Source organism: Rhipicephalus microplus, chromosome 4 (genome assembly GCF_043290135.1).
Source record: "Rhipicephalus microplus isolate Deutch F79 chromosome 4, USDA_Rmic, whole genome shotgun sequence".
Lineage (NCBI taxonomy): Eukaryota > Metazoa > Arthropoda > Arachnida > Ixodida > Ixodidae > Rhipicephalus > Rhipicephalus microplus.
In genome coordinates, this window is record NC_134703.1 from 56,496,484 (window position 1) to 56,517,128 (window position 20,645).

Genomic DNA, 20,645 nt, shown 5'->3' on the forward strand with positions numbered 1-20,645 from the left:
GTTGACGTGGGTTCCGCACCACAATTCAACACCACTTCAGTGTCTTGAAATAAATGTTCAAATGAAAGAGGTGTGTTAGTCGATCCTACAGTTTGAAAAAAGTATGCGAATGCACAAACAATTCGAGCATGCTGTTCATAATGTGCACAGAAAATAAGAGCATGAAAAAGTGTTGCTTTTGCTACAAGACCGGGGCAGGCATGCAAGCTAATTGGAGTAGCTTTTCAAGATGTGAAAATAGGTTTTTTGTAACTGCAGCCACAATTTATGCATTCAACATAACATTAATTTTTTCAAATATATATCTGCAGGTGCATATGCTGTACAGTGCACTACTACTAAAACTGACAAACAGTGCGTACTAAGAAAAAACAAAGTACAATTTTTCGGAAGGTCATAGGTAACAAAAAGTCAACATTGAAATGCACTACAACAAAGGGACACTAAACAAAACTGATGACTTGGTTTAGCTTAATAAACTACACTCTGAAACACTTTAATGCCTTATGTTTCATTATCATGAGTTCACCATTATCTGAGAAAATCAAGGTTGAAGTTCAATTTTGAAATTTAGTGCCGAAATCTCTGCGGGTGACGTGAACTATTTCAAGATGTATTTTTCGTATTTTCGCTACATTGGCTGGATGAAATTTTCCAAAACTTTGTATGCTAGGTGCACGGACCCCGAGATCCCAATGTACTTAATTTTTATCAATTAGAAGCTTTGTAGGACACAGTAGACGCCTTTAAAATACATGACGTCAAGGTGTTTTATGTAGAAATCTTATGGTGGCGCCTTTACCCACAATTTCTTTCCGTGCTTTCACTCGCTTGCCAAGCTTAGTCTCGCAGTGCGTTTTCGGCATTGTGAAATTGTACTCCACTAACACGAGAAAAATCATTTCTCTCTTCAGTGTCCCTTCAAGATCTTACTTTTTGCCTAAACAAGCTAATACGTACAACAGCAATAATCCAAAGATTTGCATCACATGCAATAACGAACTGCAGTACAGAAGAGCTCATAATGAACCTAGCAGCACTTGAAGTAGATAACAGTGATCAATGAAACTTAATAAGGTCGCATTCGCACAAAATTAGGCCACAGCCTGCAATATGTTTTCATAGTCCATTCTCAGAAATAAATCTATGATGCTTGACACTAACGAAACTGTAAACTTATGTTTTGGTATAATTGTTAAATGACAATGACTACAAAGTGTGCCCCTGTTGACAAAAGCATTGCTTACTATTGATAAAGGTTCACTTTAAGGTAAGCACCCTAGAGGAATGAAACTAGTGTGCTTTGTATGCTTTAATGACTCTGTTCTGTACAACTGATGATAGCAATAACAATTACACTATCTACCAACAACATACGGTTTTCCAAACAAGAGCGCTTAAGGGGGAACGTCGATCTCAGGCATAGGGGCAAGTCCAACTGCCGAACGCAACCAGAACAGCTGTGAAGAAAGATGACACGACCTGCCAGAAACTTGCGGGAACACTAGTTCTCTGCGTGTCGATGTGATGGCAGGGCCTACAGCTGAATGGTCGGGGAGCCGCAAAGCAAATTGAACAGAGCAATGCCAGCCTTACCCACCCGAGAAATATCTCTCACATACACACACATAGACACCTTTCTTTTCCGCCTGCCTGCTCCTTTTTCGAACCACACACACACACACACAAAAAGAAAAGCCTCTCCCAAGCAGGCTCTCATTCCCTTCCCCGAGACGGAACACTTCCTCGCCGCCTTCATAGCGACGGGATGTAACCACATTGCGTCTGGCTGACACAAGCATGGGGAAGGAGTGGGGCAGTGCGAGAATGTTTCAAAAGGCAAAGTCAGGCAGGTGAGCAACCCGCGATTACTGCGGTCCTCTTACATCCGAGGCTCTGTCACGTCCAGTTGGTGCTGACTAATGAAAATCCAGTTCTGTTTTTCTCAAGTCCCCTCATCACCTGGGTGGCGGCGGTGTGGTGCGGAAAAAGAGTTCGAGGGAGCAGGGTAGTGCAGTGACAATCTGGCGTGCGTACTTGGGACCCCAGCCCTTGACGAAGGAGATGCGCGCCACGTTGCTTGCGTGCGGGCCGTCCCATGGCACTGACGGGTAGCTGCTGTGGATGCGTGCTTGTTGCCAGTTGAAGACCAACTTCGAAAAGCCGGGCAGCACCTTGAATACTGTGAGGTTGCGAACCTGGGGCATGTCGAGCGTCGGTGATGCCACAAACACAGCATGCTCGGAACGGTTGTAGAGCCAGACACCTTCGCGATCGTACGACAGGGTCAGCCCCTGGCCAATTTTGGATCGCGTTCGGGCCACGGCCTCCTTGTTTGCCCCGGAGGAAGAGGAGCATGCTGCCAGAGAGTGCAGCCGAAGTGCCTCTTCGTTTGATGACGATAAGGAGGTAGGGCTCTCATCGAAGGTGATGTGCAGACACGGCCGCCGCACCGGGTACAAGTCTCCTACGCGGTTGCTCAGTTCCCAGTAAGCGATGCGGCACCATGGCTCGTCCTCACCACTGGCCTCTACTGCTGTACCGGAGGTGCAGTCCAACGTTGCCGAGTAGCCTGCGGCAGGGAAAAGGGCAATGTAAGGGATGTGGCATTTCACTGGGGTCATCTCGAATATGTTGCCTATCAAATAAATATCAAGTGTCAACAAGAACGTTCATAAATGAAAAAATTGTGCGGCAAGACAAAATCTCTCAAGTTACCAGCAGCTGGTTATTCAAAATAGAAGCGGCCCTGTGCACCCGTATATTCAATTACCACACATTCACTGCACAATCTTGAGATTAATGCAAAAGGAATTGTGAAAACTGATGCTGGCAAGCAAACTTTATTCAAAATACAATTTCAAAATAAAAGCAGGCGTTAGAAAACAGCCATATCTTTCATATTTCACTGCTCCAGTGCAATTTGTTACTTTAAATCAAAGCACAACTTGCAGGTTGCACTGTAGCAAACTGGCTGATGCACTTTTTGATGGTGCAATTACCATGAGCTACAGTAATCATGTGAAACATTACAGTGACAGCTGAAAAGCTTATCTACTGTGGTAGCTACCAGAGCCAAGAGGTGGTTGGGTTCAACCCCCCATCCAAAACATTTTCAATTTTGCTTGCATATATTCATATGAACACACATACAACTGCATGCACGAACAAAATGTATAATCCCCCCCCCCCCCAAAATCCAAGCCTTATTACTTATAAGGATGTTGATGTAAAAGCCACTTTGCCTAACCTGACACATGCGAAAGTTCGCTAATGGCCCACGCAAGGAAATACTTCTGGATAACTCATCATGTGCTTCAAAAACTGCAGTTGGGCATTTTGTGACAGAGATTTTGCCCTTTCAGGCAACCTGACGACCGTTCGGTGCAAGGTCGCTATGTGTCTGTCATTCTGCCTGAGCTACAGCAAATTTCTGTCTTCCAGAAAACCTTCCCCGTCACCACTGGATGTTTCCGAGCATACCCGGCTTCATTCTTCTTCGTCAGTGCCCTCCCCTCCCTTTTTTTTTCTTTTCTTTAAACACATCTCCAATGAGAGAAGATATGTGTGATGTGACTATTTCTCTTGCAAATGGGTACGAGTATTGTATAGTAAGCATCTCCTATCACCTAGTGTAATGACACACACACAAACACTATATTATATATATAAAGGCATTTTTTTATCTGATAAGACAACGTGGATCAAGCAGACGACGTCGTGGGACGGCTACCATTTACAGATATGCCAAATCTTTCCATGGCACCGACACAGTGCATTCCCATGAGTGCGCGTGTGCCCTGCGAAACGTTTGTTGGTATCGGCTTATTTTGCTTATACGCTCTGTACACTGCCTATCGGCCACGAGATCGAGCGGAGTCGCCGCCTGGCGGCAACTGACCAAAGTGGTGAATCGTGGATTGCTCCGCACATTGTCTGCTAGCCACGCCGTGTTTCTATGTGTGCGTACGTCGTGCTCGTTCTCAAAGTGTGGTTTGTCCGGTCATTTAAGCGCGAGTGTAACTGTTTCTGTATGCCTGAAACGACGTACGAAAGCATTTGGTCTTGCTCGGCTGCTAATGCATTGTAATAAAATCGGCGAGTGCAACTTTCCAGTGCTGTTTATTGTCGTCGTACCCTCCATTCAGCAGAATATTTTTATTTAGAGTGGCTGCCGCTTTCTGTTTCAAGCATATCGCAAAATGCTCTTGCCATCCTCCCAAACATGAGTACTATTAAATAGTGTGTGAATGCAGCGTTTTAGAGCGACTAGCCTGTAAACAAAAAAAGGCTCTAGGCTATGCATTTGCGCGCTGTTAGTATGTGTACAACTACGGCACTGTAGTTTATCGATTATGCGAGGAGCCTTAGTTGTGTTTATCTGGCCGTGGTACAACTACATAGAAATACTATACTTCACTACTTTCACTCTGCTTGCGCAACTGTGTGCTTAGATTTAGGAACGTTTTAAAAAGGCCAGACGTTGGAAATTAATTCAGACGGTATGCCTTATATGTAATGTCATATGATTTCACTGAAAACGTAATCTTTTTACATTGTCTTCAGGGTTGTGTGGCATTGTTAGCGACCGACGGAAGGCAATGGTAATTTTTTGTCTAAAAAAAAAAAATGCTCGTCCCGTTAACCTGGCCTTTTTTTGAAGCACTGTCATGATGCACATAAACCATCGATGAAAGCTTTCTGCTGAATTCTTACATATTTTTTATATTTTTACTTGTGCAAGAACATGTGCAAACTCGTGGTAAACGCAGTGCCCAAAGCATCGTCAGCCACTAAGCTTGCCTAGCAAGAGTTAACGACTGTCCCACATTTCATGGTGAACAGAATGAGAGGGGAAAAAATCATATGCGTATAAGGTGCGAATGGTGGTAATGAACTAATCACACTGATATGCGGGCTTTCTGAGATTTTTCTTTTTATATTTTTTGTAGTATGCAGATAAAGGAGATGTAAATAAGTAGTTCGGTCAAGCTACAGCAATGCGCAGAAGGCTGAACACAAGCTAATCTCGTACAAACAACACGGCAATGGCGTGATTTAGTGCAAAAGCGTGAAGAGAGTCACCCAGGGCGAGCATCCACATGAAAAACAGAAAGCGCTTTACTCGCGGGTAATGTTAACGTTGCATAGGCCTCATGCCTCGATTCAGTAGACAAGAGCGTAGATTACAACAGTAAACCGCAGTCAACACATTTAATCCGCCGACTATCGGCTCGGACCGCATGCAACGAAGCGCCGCTACGTGTATTTGTATTCGCGCCGCCGACAGCCTATGCACACTTTCGCGGGGATGGTGCTGCCACCTATAGCCCGATCTCGCCGAGAATATTGTAAGAGTGGGATGACATTCGTCCCCCAAATTTCCTATGAAAATCGTAATAAACCAGCTCAAAAGTACGCCACGTACTTCTCTCGTGACAGTTGTATGACGTCATAAGAGCAACCCGGCACCACCACCCGGTAAAAAGAGAAGAGAAACAGCGACACACGTAAGAAACTTGTTAAGGACGCTTACAAACTTACTTCTCAAATCAACATTGCGAAACAAAGCATTGCCCTGAGACGACTCTCGCACATGCTTCGATAACCTTCTTCAAAAGAGGACGCAGCGATCCGGTAGGGCTCTAGTGAATCCATAATAAGTCCCGACGTCCGAACCATCTGCCGCACACTCGCGTGACGACCCAACCAGTAACATCCTAATCATTTCTTTTTCTCCCCTCAACCGAATGTCTAGCGGGATGGTCTCGTGGAGGCAGCTGCTAGGCGCAGCCAGGCGGTGCAATTCAAAAGAAGTGTACGCGCACCACGGCCCCCCTTTCATTTGGTCGAGCTCACAGAAGAGAACCAGCCAGCGGTCAGTCGGAACAGACGAACGGCGCCTCGAGGCCCTTCCCCCCGTCGTGACGGCACCCCCCCTTCTCGCTCAACAAACTCAACCTCCGCCAGTCACGACAGAGCAGGGAGGAGGATCAAAAACGTAAAAAAATGGGGCCGACGGGCAGGCGGCAAGAAAAAGCATAGACCACCAGCGCTAGGGGAGGCCTGCCGCGACCGACCCAGAATTGCGAGACGCGAAACCTTTAAAAATATCGCGGGCACGATCGAGCGAAAAATACTACGCTGCGGCGGCGCCGGCCCCCGTGCAACGAGCAAGTCCTTGGTTCAGTCAAGGCTTCCCCGCGAGAAAAAGTTAAGACAGATCAGCTGCGATTTCCATTTAAAGGCGAAGCAAAAAAAAAAAAATTGGCTTGAAAGACTCGCAGAGTGACAGATGGTAAGATATATGCGATTTTCTAAACCATAGTAGAAATCGCCAAGGCGACGGGGGTCTGCCTGCACGCTGGCTGCGCCACTTGACACGGACTCGGCACACTTGTAGCGGGAGACATAACAAGCTATCGCCAAGTCGGCTGCCGTGTTCGCTTATCAAGCCAACTCAAAAAAGCAACCTTTCCAGCCAAACAAACTCATCTTTCTGGAACTGATTCCACATACCAACCTATCCATGTTCGCGGGGAATGGCTGCCAAATAGGTGTTTTTGGCAGAAAGTCCACAAGAGTTCACAGACCAGCGTAACCACGAAACCGTGTGCGTACAGATGTATACGGGGCGTAGTTGCGCGATAGCCTTGATTACTTGACGGAGAAAAATCATACTGCGAAGGAAAATCCAGCAATTTACCGGGTTCCCGCCTCGACGCGCCAGGTTGGCGAGTGATAACGACGCGTGGGTACAAAGGCATAAAAGAATGACAGCGGGAGTATCACTGCGAAGCGCGCAAGACGGTGACTTTCGAGAAGTGGCATCACCCGTGCCGGCTTGTCGGCGCAGCATACGAAAAACACTGTCATCAGCGATACTTCAACCGCACACAATGTAACCGGCAAATGCAACATGAATCTCGCACAGCACTGTAAAAGAAAAACCGCGACGTGTTCCTCGAAGAGCATCCAAATGTGGCACTCGGTTCACGTTCACAAAGCACCACCAAGACGTATGAAGCAGACACGAAAGAAATACCTGCAGCGGACGCCACGAACGAGGCCAGCGCGGTGCACCGACGGCGTAGAAGCGCGCGCAGCGCGTTGACAAGGGGCCGAAGACGCTTGACAATTCCTTTCGAGAGACGGAGGTACTTCTTGAGCCGGCGCAGCCAGGCCACGAGCAGCGCGCGGCAAGCGCACACAGTTCGCTCCATGGCGGCGGACGGCGTTGTGCAGCAGCAGGAGGACGTCGGCATAATCAAGACTACGCTGTCGCAGCGGCGCCAGCGATGTAGATTCAAACGACGTCGCGCCGCCGCCACCAGCGCACAAGGAGTGACGCCGCTGCTGTCGAGGCCGCCATTGCGGCGCCCCTGGATGCACGCGTAGAGGAGAGCTCACGTAGACTCGGCACGGCGCCGGTTGACGCGAGAAAGCGCGCGCAGGCGAGGGGAGAGCTGTCCCCGTTCCCTCGCTCAGCCGAGCCCTCATCCTCCCCTCTGCCCTTTCCTCTCTTCCTCGTTGTTGCCACACTTCCGGATACGTTTGTCGACGCTGTCGACAGATGACGCCAGCAGCAGAGGAGAAACACCGCCCCGCAGCGAACGGCGCAAACGAGCATGTTGCTCTTCCCATTTTCTGGTTTGAAGAAACACTAACTGGCATAAGCATCGTCTAGCACGACGACGATGTTCTCGGAAACGCAAGCAAAGACGTGTAGTCAAAAAGCCCTGGCCTCACTGTCCGAAACACACCACTTCACGCCACAAGTGACGAAAGAGGTTTTTTTTTCGTTTTTTTTTCTTACAGTTCGCAGGAAAACCGAGAGCTCTGTGCCGTGCAGAGTTTTTCAGATCGCCTCTCAGCATTGGCAGATATAAATTTAACGCCCAAAAATGTGAAGCTCTCAATATTATTAAAACATTCACGACTACTCGTGGGAAGGGACGCATAAGAGCGACTGCAAGGTCCAGCTTTGGTCACGCGCGGTGAGCTGCAAATACTATCATTCGACAAGAGTTTCGACAAGAGTTGCCCGCAGGCGACGGCCAAATTTTTGGGCATGCATTCGGCAGGCATTCCCAAATCATGGCGGGATATCCGCCACTATTATTAAAGCGATAAGTATACGACCACTTGATACAGCCAGTTCTGGCGAATGGGGCTGGAAACATCGGAGATTAACATAACATAGCTGAGGACCGCGGAGCGTGCAATGAAACGTAGAAAGAGAGGAATAACGTCGAGAGATCGGAAGACGGCAGCTTCGGTAAGATGACAGCCAGGAGTTCCTACCTGACTTCAAGCGAAAAAAAAAAAAAAAAAAAAGACCTGGGCTGGTCACGTAACGCATAGAACATACAACCAGAGAACAGTAAGAGCGAGAGAATGGTAAACGACGTCGGGGAAGGCAGAGTCGGAGCTGAGAACGACGATGGTCTCCGTAACTCGAACCTTGTCAGACAAACATGCTACTGACTTCGTTGAGGCGCGCGGGGAGTGGGTGGTAAACGTTTTTGCGGTGGTCCCATTGCCGGCAGCGACACACCTGTACGATTCCACCAGCACTTCCACTTCGTGCGGGTTTCAATACGTCAGAGCATACTGTTTGGCAGACCATCCTCTCTAACTCACGTTAAGCCTTCTGCCTTAATACTGCACGCAACTTATAGCGTGCGAGATAAAGAGAGAGAGCAAGAAAATGTACGCCCCGCGGACGGCACCTCCTCCCTCCGACAGGGCCTGAGTGACGTCGCTTCCGTCGTTTTCATGGTGGCTCGCGCCAAAAATACTTTTCATGCGGGCAGACAGGAGGAATGCATCTGCGAGGATGCCGTCCAAAAGCGTTGCCCCTGATCGCGCCTCTGACTGGGCGACGTCAGTGCAGCTGCAGCCGGAGAGCTTCTCTCGGCAGATTTCCATGTCCCGCTCATGCACCGACGCCCGGTTTTAAAGAATTCCCCCCACCGCAGTTGGAACGACTCCGCGCAGTCATTCTGAGCGCACCTTGATGCTATGCGTAAACGGTCTGGTAGCTAGCTGGGTTACGGAACGTAGTAAGAGAGGACGTAACAAAACCACGCGCCAGGTGTGTCACAATCGTCCAAGAAGATCGCTTATCTTCACCTAAAGGTACAGACTGGCGAAACCCGGAGCGAGAGGTACGGGAAGCCAACAATTTCCTCCACTCCGCAAATGCCTGTATAGATGCAGCGAATGTAGGTTCCGGTGCCGGGTTAAGGTTTACCAAATATTGCGCACACGTTCTCTTCTACTTTTCGCAGTTACATATCGTAATCATTTAATGACCGGGCTGTCGTTTCCTGCTAATAGCGACAGTCAAAATTTTTCGGCGTGCGATACGCTCGAGCCGGGAAGTACGCTTGCGCTTATCGAAAGCGCGTACGTACTGCTCGATGTTTGGCGAAGACGCGTCCGAACGTTTCAACAGATCCACCCTTCTTCGCCTCCATTCAGACAAAAGAATCGTTCACTCCCGTTTCTCAGGGCCGGCGCACTCCGAAACGTCCGACAAGCAGCGGACCTTGGCGGCGGTATATTCCTGCCTCAATTTTCGGGCTTGACCTTCGAGCTGTACACGGCAGCTGGAATAAACAAAGCCTCAGTGAGCACGCTACAATCTCTATCAAGGCAGCAAGAAGTGGACGCATACATCTAACGCACGTTGAATGTTTCGTTCTTTTTTTTTTTTGCTTTGCCACGCCGCCTCAGTTTACCCATAAAACATTCGAGCCTTCAAACAATTAGGTGTTGTTTCTGTTTGTGCGGACGGTGCAAGTAAGAAGTGTCAGTACTTATTTTATTCACGAATATTCACTCCAGCGAATGGACCGGAACAAAAAGGCACGGCCTCGGCTCCGGGCCACAGCAACCCCATCACCAGTGTGGGCGAAGTAAAAAGAACACCTGTGTACTTATAGATTCAGGTGAGTGTTTATGAACACCAGGATGTTGAGGTTAATGCAGCATTCTCCATTAAGGCGCGCCCCAGAATCGTATAGTGCTGACGCGCCAAAACTCCATCAGTTCTAAACACCTCGCGATTTCACCACACGAATGGGTTAGTGATGAATACAGGTCGGACGCGGCTCAGCTTTTATCATCGGCGCCCATCCGCCAATAGTGCGGAAGTCATGGATCTCTGGAAATCTCGTCTGGTGGCGCTGAGACTTTCGGGGACACAAACGCCCACCAAGGTGAAAATCTATTTTACCAACGTTTGTGGCCTTTATAATGAGCAAGGGACCGGGGCGTGCGGGGGCCGAAACGGTTAATATAGTTTCACCGTGGTCGGCGTCTTATCAGTTTTCGCCAACATCAACGGTACGTGTATGCACGTGAAGTCATCGTAGTACCCGCGAAGTGTTGTACATCCAGTAATGTGAACAAATGCGTATTATCTGGACATAGCCAAACAAGTGATAACCTCCGCGACGTCGTGAGGTTACCCTTTTTTTTTATTTACGACTCCCAGTCGACTCCACTCTCACACGAACTCAAGATAAATGCTTGCCTGGCAAGTGAAGCAGCGTCTCCATCCACGCAAATAAAAGCGTGCAGCAAACGAACAATAGGGAGAGGGAAAGAGTAAGAAATAAAACACAAGAGATGCATTCGTTCGATCGATATATATTCGCAAGACGCCACGTCAGCAAACGGGAATGACAGGGGAAAAAAATAGCACAACCGCTTACCTCAACACGACCGACAAATGGATGATGGACGTAGCGTACGAATATATCCAATGCATAGCGCGTCATGCATGGGAACATAACTTGGACGCTGCATTCGTAAGGCACGGAAACCATCCACACACACGCACGCAGAAAGGCTGGCAGAGCAGACTGGAAGCGACGCATTACGCTTCAGTGAAGGCAAGTATTCGTATCAACGGAGCAGACATACACTCGAGTTTCGAGATCTGCGCAAACTAGCAAGGCTGAGGAACATGCGACTACAAGTGTTGCACCTGACGAAGTCCTCTGCGCGCACAATCGCGAAATGGTCGGGGTTTTCGACAGGCTGTGCCGGCCAGTAATGCAGAATACAAATATAAATAGAACGAACGGCCCATCGTCCCCGCGGTAACAATGGTTTTTCTCGCTGCCAGGTATGCATGCAGCACAGCTGCGAACTGCATCCACTTAAGAGAAAGCGGCCAGCGAAGGAACAGCGAAATATTTAAGAAGTGACAGAAATACGCGAAGAAAGGAGAATCACGCAGGAGACGAACAGACGAATGTACGCATCTGGCGCGTTGCGGCAGGGCAGGCCTATTTCGTTTCCGGACCCGCCTTAATTCCTCGAGACAAACAGAGCGGGTTAAGCGATTAATAATTAAGAAATTGCGGTTCGTTTTAACCGTTACTGATATGTGGTCGTGAATTGTGCTCATACAGAGACACGTGTTTGTAACGGAAGCATGCACACGTTTTCATACAGGAATCCTTTCGATCGCGGGGTTTTATGAAAATCGGGCATTACGCGATGATGCGAGTTTACGACGTGTGGAACATATGACTTTCCTACAGATTTATTTTTTTTATTTACATAATACTGCAGGCCCAGTGAAGGGCCCAAGCAGGAGGGACGTAATTACAAAGCTCGTAATAAGGTCAACAGAAGATCAAGAACATGAAAAGCGCGAAGAATAAGGACATAACTCAAACAATGAATAAGAAAGACATTTAACACTTTAACAATACAGGTCAAGATACAATATGTTCAATTGAGTCTATGCTATTTATGAATAATGCTGGTAATTGATTCCATTCGGTTACAGTGCGCGGGAAAAAGGAGAATTTGAAAATGTTAGTTCTAGCATTGAAGGGCGTTAGAGAGTCGGCATGCCGGTGCCTGTTTCTGCGAGCGGTAAGTGGTTGGATGCATTGTTCTGGTCTCATTGACAATTTGTCAATGAGACCATGTACAGGGCACAGCGACTGTACAGGGCACAGCGACTCAAAACGACAAAATCCGGGTCGTCTTCTCGCTCTGCTCAGCGTTAGTAAAGTGTTCTAGAACACTATAGCGTTAGCGAGACACGCGGTGAAGATGCGTGATTAATAATACGAGTTGGGCGAGGGAGAGCAGGCGATTACTACGCTACGTCGCACGCGCAGGACTCTACTGACAAAGGAAACAAAGGGTTCGGAGGGAGAGTCACTGCCTCGTCGCCGTTGGCGCCCTCAAGCACGCAACGATAAGGCTACTGAGCGAGAAGGAAGAGGCGCCGAGAGAAAGGGGTGCTCAGCTCGCACCAACGGCCTCTTCGAGCAGCAAGAGAGCAGTCGGCTCCGCCGACGGCGCCTCGTGACGCATTGCTGCATTCGTCACGGACAAGCGCGGCATCGTGAAAAACCACCCTGGAGAGCGAAGTGCCCGAAGAAAATTATTCGGCCTCGTCGTCACTCTCTCTCTCGTCTCCACTTCAAAAGCACGGCCCGCCAGGGCTTCGCACTGTCCGACGTCGAGCGCATCAAACTCGCGGCGCTATTGCACTTTGGGCCACCGAACATAATTTAATTTGCAGGGCGGCCCGCCACATAATGACAAGCCGACAGACAGCGAGCACCAGTCAAGGTCGGCTCAGTCGCAACACCGCGGCAAGTCTATTTGTGACCGATTTCGGTCCGTACTGGGAAAACAGCCGCTGTTTCTTGCATGTCACCCCGTTTCTTGAAATGAGACAGGTACGAGTTTCATGAGGACATGGGACTCCCCGCGCGATGGCGTCAGGCTAGCGCCCCCTTCGCTTTTATCTTGCTCAGTAATGTTTCCCCGAACCAGTAGTGCACAAAAGGAAGGTCGCGCGCTCGCGAGACAATGAATTAATGCACACACACAAACAAGCAAGAAGACGAGTGAGAGACGCATGCCACGTCTTTCGCCGAAGAACCATCAGCACGGGGCTTCCTAATTGGTCAGGAAGAGCTGCAGCCTCAGTGGCAGCCCGCGACAGGGTGCACAAGCTGCAGCCCCCGCTTCTCGCAGACTCGAAGTGACAACAGCAGACGGCTGGGCAGACAGTCCGTCGCACGGCGGCCGCGTCCCCCAAAACTAAGCACCAGTGCGGCCACGGACAGCGAAGCGGCGATAGACGCCACCGCAGAGAGAGAGAAAAAAAAAGGAAGGTTTTCTATGATTAGCAGGAGGGCAGCAAGAGCGACCGACCGCGCGCCGTGGCTCCTGCTGCTGGCGGAAGCAACAAACATCGGCGGCCGCCGCCGGTGATGTACGAGCGAAGGCTGGCGCCGAAACTCGCCGGCGCCACCGGCTCTCCCCAATCTCCTTCTCTCCCGGGTCGGCGCCGCCGCCGCCTGCGATCCAGGGACGCGATAAAAGCCGCCCGCGGACACTGCGCATGCGCCCATGACGCCGCCCGCGCGCGCACACGCTGAAAGGAGGGCCACAGAGGCAACAGCGCGCGTACGTATGTGGTGCCCCCCCCGCACTTACTCGTCTCGTCGCCGTCCGAAACGCTCTATCGTCGGACAGATGTCGCGCGCCGGGCTTTGGCCGGCGCGCATGCGTAGCACGCCCACAACTCCAGAGGCGCCAAAATCGATTAGTCTCTTTTGCCGATTTCTTTTCGGTCGCGCATCCACCTGCCCCACTCCCCACCCTGCGCGTGCCGCCGCGGAAAACACGTGCGCCGCGCCGCCGGCCCTGCAGGGCGCATGAGACCGGTAAGGTTTTTCGTTAGCATCGAAAACGAGGACCATGAGCTTCGCCGCGCACGGCGTGAAAGAGTGAGATAGAATAAGGAGAAAGGCGAGGAGGTTAACCAGGGCTGAGCCCCGGTAGGCTACACCGCACTGGGGAAGGGGAATGAATAGAGGAGGAGAAAAAAATGGACTGACTGGGCCAACGCGTAGCAGTTTCATGTTTAACTTCACAAACGATGAAAGAGGCCGGTGTTGTTGATAAAACGCAACGGCGCTTTCGTTGCCTTTAGGAACAGGAATGTGCAGTGCCGTGGTCCCAATATCTCCTTGACAGCGAAATCACTTCTGCCCAATTGATTTAGAACGCTGCGGAGGTGAAGCCTCTCACTTGGAAGGCTTCAGCCTGAGAATTATTATCTTTTTGCTATTCCAAATAAAGCTAATTAAAAGGAGCGTGAACGCATTTACGCGTGCGACGCAACACTTGAGTTTCTTAACAAGTCACGGAAGTACGTTATGGTAGTACGTGGTATGTCTCCTTTCTCTTTTATGTTTTTGTCGCTCCTGATATTAGCCAACCAGATATTTGTTTTCCGGTTAACCTGCCTGTCTTTCCGCATAGCATCCCTTTCTCTCTCATCCAAGTGAAGGCACTCACTCCAGAATCCCAAAAGCTTTTCAATTATGACTGCGCGGTTGTCACGCCTGATTGCTACCTGCCAGCAGTCTATAGGTATAGACATGACTAACGAGGACGTACTGCAATGCCCCTGAAACTAGCAGCAGCTTAAGCATGAGGGAGCACGAAGCGGCGGTTACTGTAATGCCGGATCAGGTGTGCGCCTTTCCGTAACTTGCTAATAAACTGTATTCTCTTCCACCACCGCGTAGCCCGGACACTGCGGTCGCATGTTCTCGTATTGCAAGCAACGTCAAGTACCGGCTATTTCGCTCTTTCGGGAAAGCTCGAAGCCCGTTGTGTAAGTATGGAAAAGCATGTCTATGTGACGTGGATGCAATAAACACATATTTCCAACGCCTCAATCAGTAAACACTGTGGCGAACACCGATCGCCTACTCCCGCATCCATAAAGTCACTAATGTAAACGCTTATTAGACCTTACAACATGGAAGTTCGGGTTATTAGCAGCCCAGAGACAACTCGCGCCACGATTTGAGACCTAACGAAAGGAGTAAAAGGGCACTAAAGAGCAAGACAATCTTTCGTGTGTTAGTAAAGTACAGTTTGAAACTCCGGAGAACAACACCTTTGTCCCGAGACAATGTTCGGTAAGCAAAAAAAAAAAAAAGAAAAAACGCGCAAAAAAGGAGAGAGAGGGGAAGAGATGCGGGTGGAGATGCCTTGAGATTCCAGACAAAACACCGTGATGTCAAAGATTTTTAAAGGCGCCTGCTGGGTCCTTACTTAGCTTCTAATCATAAAAGTTTTTCCCATTGACGGTAATAGATAATTTCAAGGCGGCAGATGTCGTATAACCAAATGAGAAGATAGCCGCCAATGGGAAACTTCAACAAATGTTTTCTTCCTTCAAAGAAAAATTGTAACAATAAAACTTGCCATATAAAAAAAACTGTTTATTTGTTTTCAATTTAGGTATAAAGGTGATCTTTAATTTGACCACCATATGCAAATTACGTCTCAATGTGGACAGAAATGACGATTTTGTGAAATTCCTGATGTTTTTTTATAGTAGAGTTGAGCAGCTCGAGAGGTTTAGAGATATTTTTTCCTCAAAATATAGCTTTTGTGGAGTAAGTATTCACTGCTCAGATATTCATTAGAACAATGCAGTATTGCAACAGAAAAAATGCAAACATAACACATTTTGGCTAAATTCTTGGAGGCGTATGTGGCAGAAAAAATATGCGCTAATATTACTGATCACCAAACATCTCACACAAGCACCTTTGCTTAAGACGTAGTTCAAATTTTGTATACAAAGAAGGAACGGTACTTCTAAAACATTTTTTTTTCTACAAAACACATCCAGACGACATTCCGGGAAGTTCTGAAAGCAGCCACGAGACCAAACATTTTTTCCTCTCCGAAATATTCTGATGATACGTGGGATTTAACGTCCCAAAGCCACCATATGATTGAGAGACGCCGTAGTGGAGGGCTCTGGAAATTTCGACCACCTGGGGTTCTTTCACGTGCACGATAACCTGAGCACACGGGCCTGCAACATCAGAAATGCAGCCGCCGCAGCCGGGATTTGAACCGGCAACCTGCGGGTCAGCAGCCGAGTGCCACTAGACCACCGCGGCGAGGCCTCCGAAATGTTCTAGCCGATCGCTGTTTTCAATGTCTTAAATCAGCACAATTTCTTTTTCCAAACACATTTGAAATGGTCACCAAACTGGCAGGGACGTTTGGCATGGAATGAACCTACGGCGATATAGCTATTAGAGTGCAGTTTGTTTATTTCAAGAGAGTCATTGTTTCTCTTAAAACATCCTTTTAACGCAGAACAAACGAACCGCTGTTAGACGTCCCTCACATTCGACGCGCACGCATTTCAAAACTAATTCCGACAAAGGCCGCAAACCAATGTCCCGACGTATATACAGCGTAGGGACAGGACAGGCCGCCCGGCGAGCCGGCGAAGGACGCAGCGACCGCTTTAGACAACGGTGTTTACTTATCCGCTGGAAACCCGCGGCCGTTCGGCCCTGGGGAACGACTTCCGCGAGAAGTCAATAAGCCTGGACCGCCGCGTCGTACGAGCCGGGCCCAGCAAAAGTGAGCAAAGAAAGAAAGAAAGTCGGGGGATGACGCGCGCTCCCCCGACAAGCAGTTAGACACGCGTGAAAAGCGGCGCCGAGGCGACCAAGACGCGAAGGTCGCGCAGCCGGCGCCGCACCGCAGACCGACAGGAGACGTCGATGACGGGAGGCCGATGGTTAAAAATATCACCGCAGTGAGTAGCGTTTCGCGCGAGCCACCAACCCTCTATGGGAAAGAAAGAAAGCAGGAGAAGAAGAGTGCCCTCCACTCTTAGCTGCCATCTATATAGGAGAGAGGATATTATTCCTCTGAAGTTTACAGTGTTCATTAGCGTTGTTTCTCTCTCTCTCCACTGGCGCGTGGCAGCGATGCGTAAACCTGTGATGCAAACCTAAATGACACCTTTTATCGGTCGACCGGTTCATTCGCACACGTCATCAATATGTGACGACAGGCCCCCACTCTCGCTGCTGCTGATGCACAAGCGTATCTTGTTCTCTTTTTTTATAGCTGTTGCAGTTCAGGCTTGTTTTTTTTCTTTTTTTTTTTTTCAAGGGCATACTTCGTTTTTAAAGGGCGTATTACGAATGATTGTTTGCTAAGACATCCCAATACATTTTCGTTTATGTGTCTGCGGTACGCAGCTTTTAGCAACCTTCGGCAGGCTTATCACGGAATGCCTTAATGAAGAGTGTAGACACGTGTTCTCACAATCCACCCATACGAAAGTAATCAAGCGCACAGACTTATCTGCAAGCAGAGCAGACCATTGCCATGAATAATTTTGTTTTGCAGCGCCCCCTAACCGCGAACGGTTCAAGCAGGTGCAACTGTTGTGGTGTGCGAATAACAATCGATTAATAACAGAAAAAAAAAGAAGGGCGGATTCGTCTTCGAGTGGAAAAAATGCATAAGGAAACGTGTGACTTGAGAATTTTATTTACTTTTTATATAAACATATACCACAGCCACGTAAGACCACGTGCAGGGCTAGCCGACAAGAGACGTCGCGAAGTGCACAAAAGTAATCATTAAAAAAAGAATACGTAAGGGCTAGAAAATCCTTTCTGTGAGAACGGTACAGCGAAAAATTTCCCAAGTGATAAAATAGTGGTGTTACGCAAGAAACGTGAGTTCAGCCCATGTTAGACACTCGCACACGATCACAGCTTTTTTTAATTATATCAAAATACACTAAACGCCCTCAACGAGGGCATTACATAGGGGGGACATGAAGCAATAAATCGGAAAGATAACGGAGTGACAGTAACGGTAAAAAAGTACAATATTGGCTGGTACGTATCCGGTCATGAAACAACAACAAAGGCAAAGAAATAAATACAAACTAGAGCATACTATGAAATTAGGAACTGAAGTACCTAGACACAAGTGGTAATAAGAAGTGCAAGCATATAAGGCAGTTACAGAATGCCTTTTCTGGTCGGATTCCGTGACGCAAGGAATTTGACAGGCGCCACCTGGACCGCGTTACGTCGCGTTGACGCATGCTACGAAACGCAAATGTCGATTTGTTACGCGAAATCACTAGTAGTCCAGGGGGGGGGGGGCGCGGGCGCCCGCAGTTACCGAAGCTGTCACTCGGCCCGTTGTCGGAAGACCACAGGTCCACTCGTTTTCAGTTTCCTGGCTACGAGCCCGCGCCCCTCTTCAGGACTGCTCTGCGGCACCTATATCTGCTGTCGCAGCGGCATCGCCTTAAAATTATGACCACGTCGAGAAAACCACGGAATCTTGACTCTCGTCCAGAAACGCGTTTGAACGCCGCCCGCACGGATGCACGAAAGTGTTAGAGAATAGCTATCGGTGCCAACGGGGAGAAGCGAGGTATGCGCATGGCGTGCGCCTCTAAGGAAGGCTGAAACACGATTTCGAAAGTATATTACGCGTGTGCGGCAGGGGCAAAAGGGGATGCCACGTTAATTGTGGACTAGGCGTAAATGTGATGGAAAAAAAACTCGCATGGTCACTCAGGCATCTGACTAAAACGACTCCAAGTCTTAAGTCATCCACGTAGTTGCTACTGCACCACGCACTTTGATACCGAGCAAACACCGCAAAAGACAAGGCGGTAACCCGCAGATCGCACGCCTCTATCAAGCGTGGGTGGTCATGTGACTTTTTGTATCATACGCCGGCTTTTTTCTCCCGGTCGCGTTCGCTTGATCCATATATAGCCTCGACCTATAAAACAGACATGCGTTGCTCTAACTGACTTAATGTCGTAAAGGCCAATGTACAGCGGAGGTGAGCGGAAGCCTCGGCGATGAACTGCTAAGTGATGCTAAGCTAAGCGAACAAGGCCACGGTTTAGCACAAGTGGCAAGCTCCTCTCCGTTCGAACAGCTGCACGTCTCAAACCTCTTACTCACCTCTCTCCGCCACTATGCTATACTCTCCCCCCCTCCTTTCTATCCTCCTCACCATCACCTCATTGATATGCTATGATACATGGCTATGCTAAGTCTTCCCCCTTCCCTCATGCTGGAATTCCCTATCCCACACTTGCTACACTATACATACTATACTTGACGATGCTATGATTTTACCATCCTCCAATCCATCTTCACCCAGCTGTACAAACAGGCTCTATCTACACCTTGAACAGTTTCCTCTGATGAAAATCACCGAGGTTATTTTATGTTTATGCCTTTACGCTGGTGCACATGGTTTTCAGAGGATTCCGCGGACTCGCCAAAAGAACCAATGTGCCAGTCACGAGGGAGATCAATGCCAAATGTGCCTTAGAATAAATATAACCAAATAGTAAAGCCTCCCTATTATGAGCAAGGCATGCGGGTTAACGGTTCAACCCAGAGTAAATTAATGTCAGCGGAAGTTTAAAGTATGCGAGAAAACAAGACCATGCCTTTCTTTCAAAGAGATGGCTAGATGGTGTATTTTACGCCACAAGGAAGAGTCCACAGGAGAAGTGGTTTGATAACCCTAAATCAAAGGAATCGGCACTTTATGAACTTGAACCGCACAGAAAATTTTCAATAGCGACAGATCTACCACGACACTTAAGAGACATTAATCCACAGACTTCGACTGGAAGTAGCATACACAAACCACTTCCTGCACAAAATACGTCAATCCAACTCCCCGGAATGCCAATGTGGTTATGCAGCAGAAATTGTTCGCCATATTCTTTTGGAGTGCGTAAAGTGCACGAATTGTAGAGAAAAATAAAGGAACAAACTAGCAAGTTCGGACGGACGGCCCTCGCATTAAGAAGAAGAAGAAGAAGAAGAAGAAGAAGAAGAAGAAGAAGAAGAAGAAGAAGAAGAAGAAGATGTTTAATGAGAAGGAGGAGAGGCCGGCCTTGAAAGCGGGTTTCTGGCCTGCTACTCCTCACTGGGGTAAGGAGAAAAGGGAAAGAAAGGGGAGGGTATGATGAGGGGTCATTGTGGTAGTAGCATACACAAACCGCTCACATTAAAGAAATTACTCGGGCCATGGCCTCAGATGCATCTTCAGAAAAAATGCAAACATCTTTTTGACAGAATTCTTAATGGAGACCGGGCTGGATAAGCGTCTATGATAGACAGCCATGAGTTGACATATATAAAATAATATGTTAGTATACATATACTGAGAGTAGAAACAGAAAGGTGTGCGTGCGAACATTTTATGACAGTGTGAACTCCTGCAAGCAAACTGTACATTGGCATGGTACTTCAACTAATTTCAGAGAGCTATTATGTTGTTGTTGTTTTTTGCTGATTGTTTATTTTTTGGGTACCATTCAGTATCATTCTTTCATTTATGTTTTTTACTGCAGAACCTCTACACAGCAAAACAGTTAGAACAGAGCTTGAATAACTTGTTCTCGGAGGGAAAGGTTCCTCCGATATTTTTTTTAAATAAATGCTAGACGACAACGTCACGCAGATGCCGCCGACAGTGTCACTACACGTCTACGTCACAATGCCTCCTCCACCTGTAAACTGCATGTGGTCCGTCAAGGGTGCGCCTGAGTGGGTCTATCCTTCTCTATAACTGTACTTACATTTCGCCCCCCCCTATTCATTTTCATAGAGCAGGGTAAAAAACCAGTCGTGCTTCTGGTTAACCTCTCCGCTTGCGCTTCCACCTCCTCTCTCTGCGCTCATGCTAAATTTTATACACCAACATGGCCAAAACAGCGTGGTCTTAAAAACGATGGAACGTATATACGT

General features: G+C 48.3%; 1 protein-coding gene across 1 annotated transcript in view; it reads right to left on the minus strand.

Moving 5' to 3' along the window:
* Positions 1-1,753: 1,753 nt before the first annotated feature.
* The window catches only part of LOC119171993 (mothers against decapentaplegic homolog 6), a 97,901-nt gene continuing 79,009 nt past the window's right edge, over positions 1,754-20,645 (minus strand). Inside the window, exon 4 of the mRNA XM_037422924.2 lies at positions 1,754-2,572. Coding sequence (XP_037278821.2) covers positions 1,959-2,572 — 614 coding nt within the window. The 3' untranslated portion in view covers positions 1,754-1,958. The remainder of the gene's footprint in view (positions 2,573-20,645) is intronic.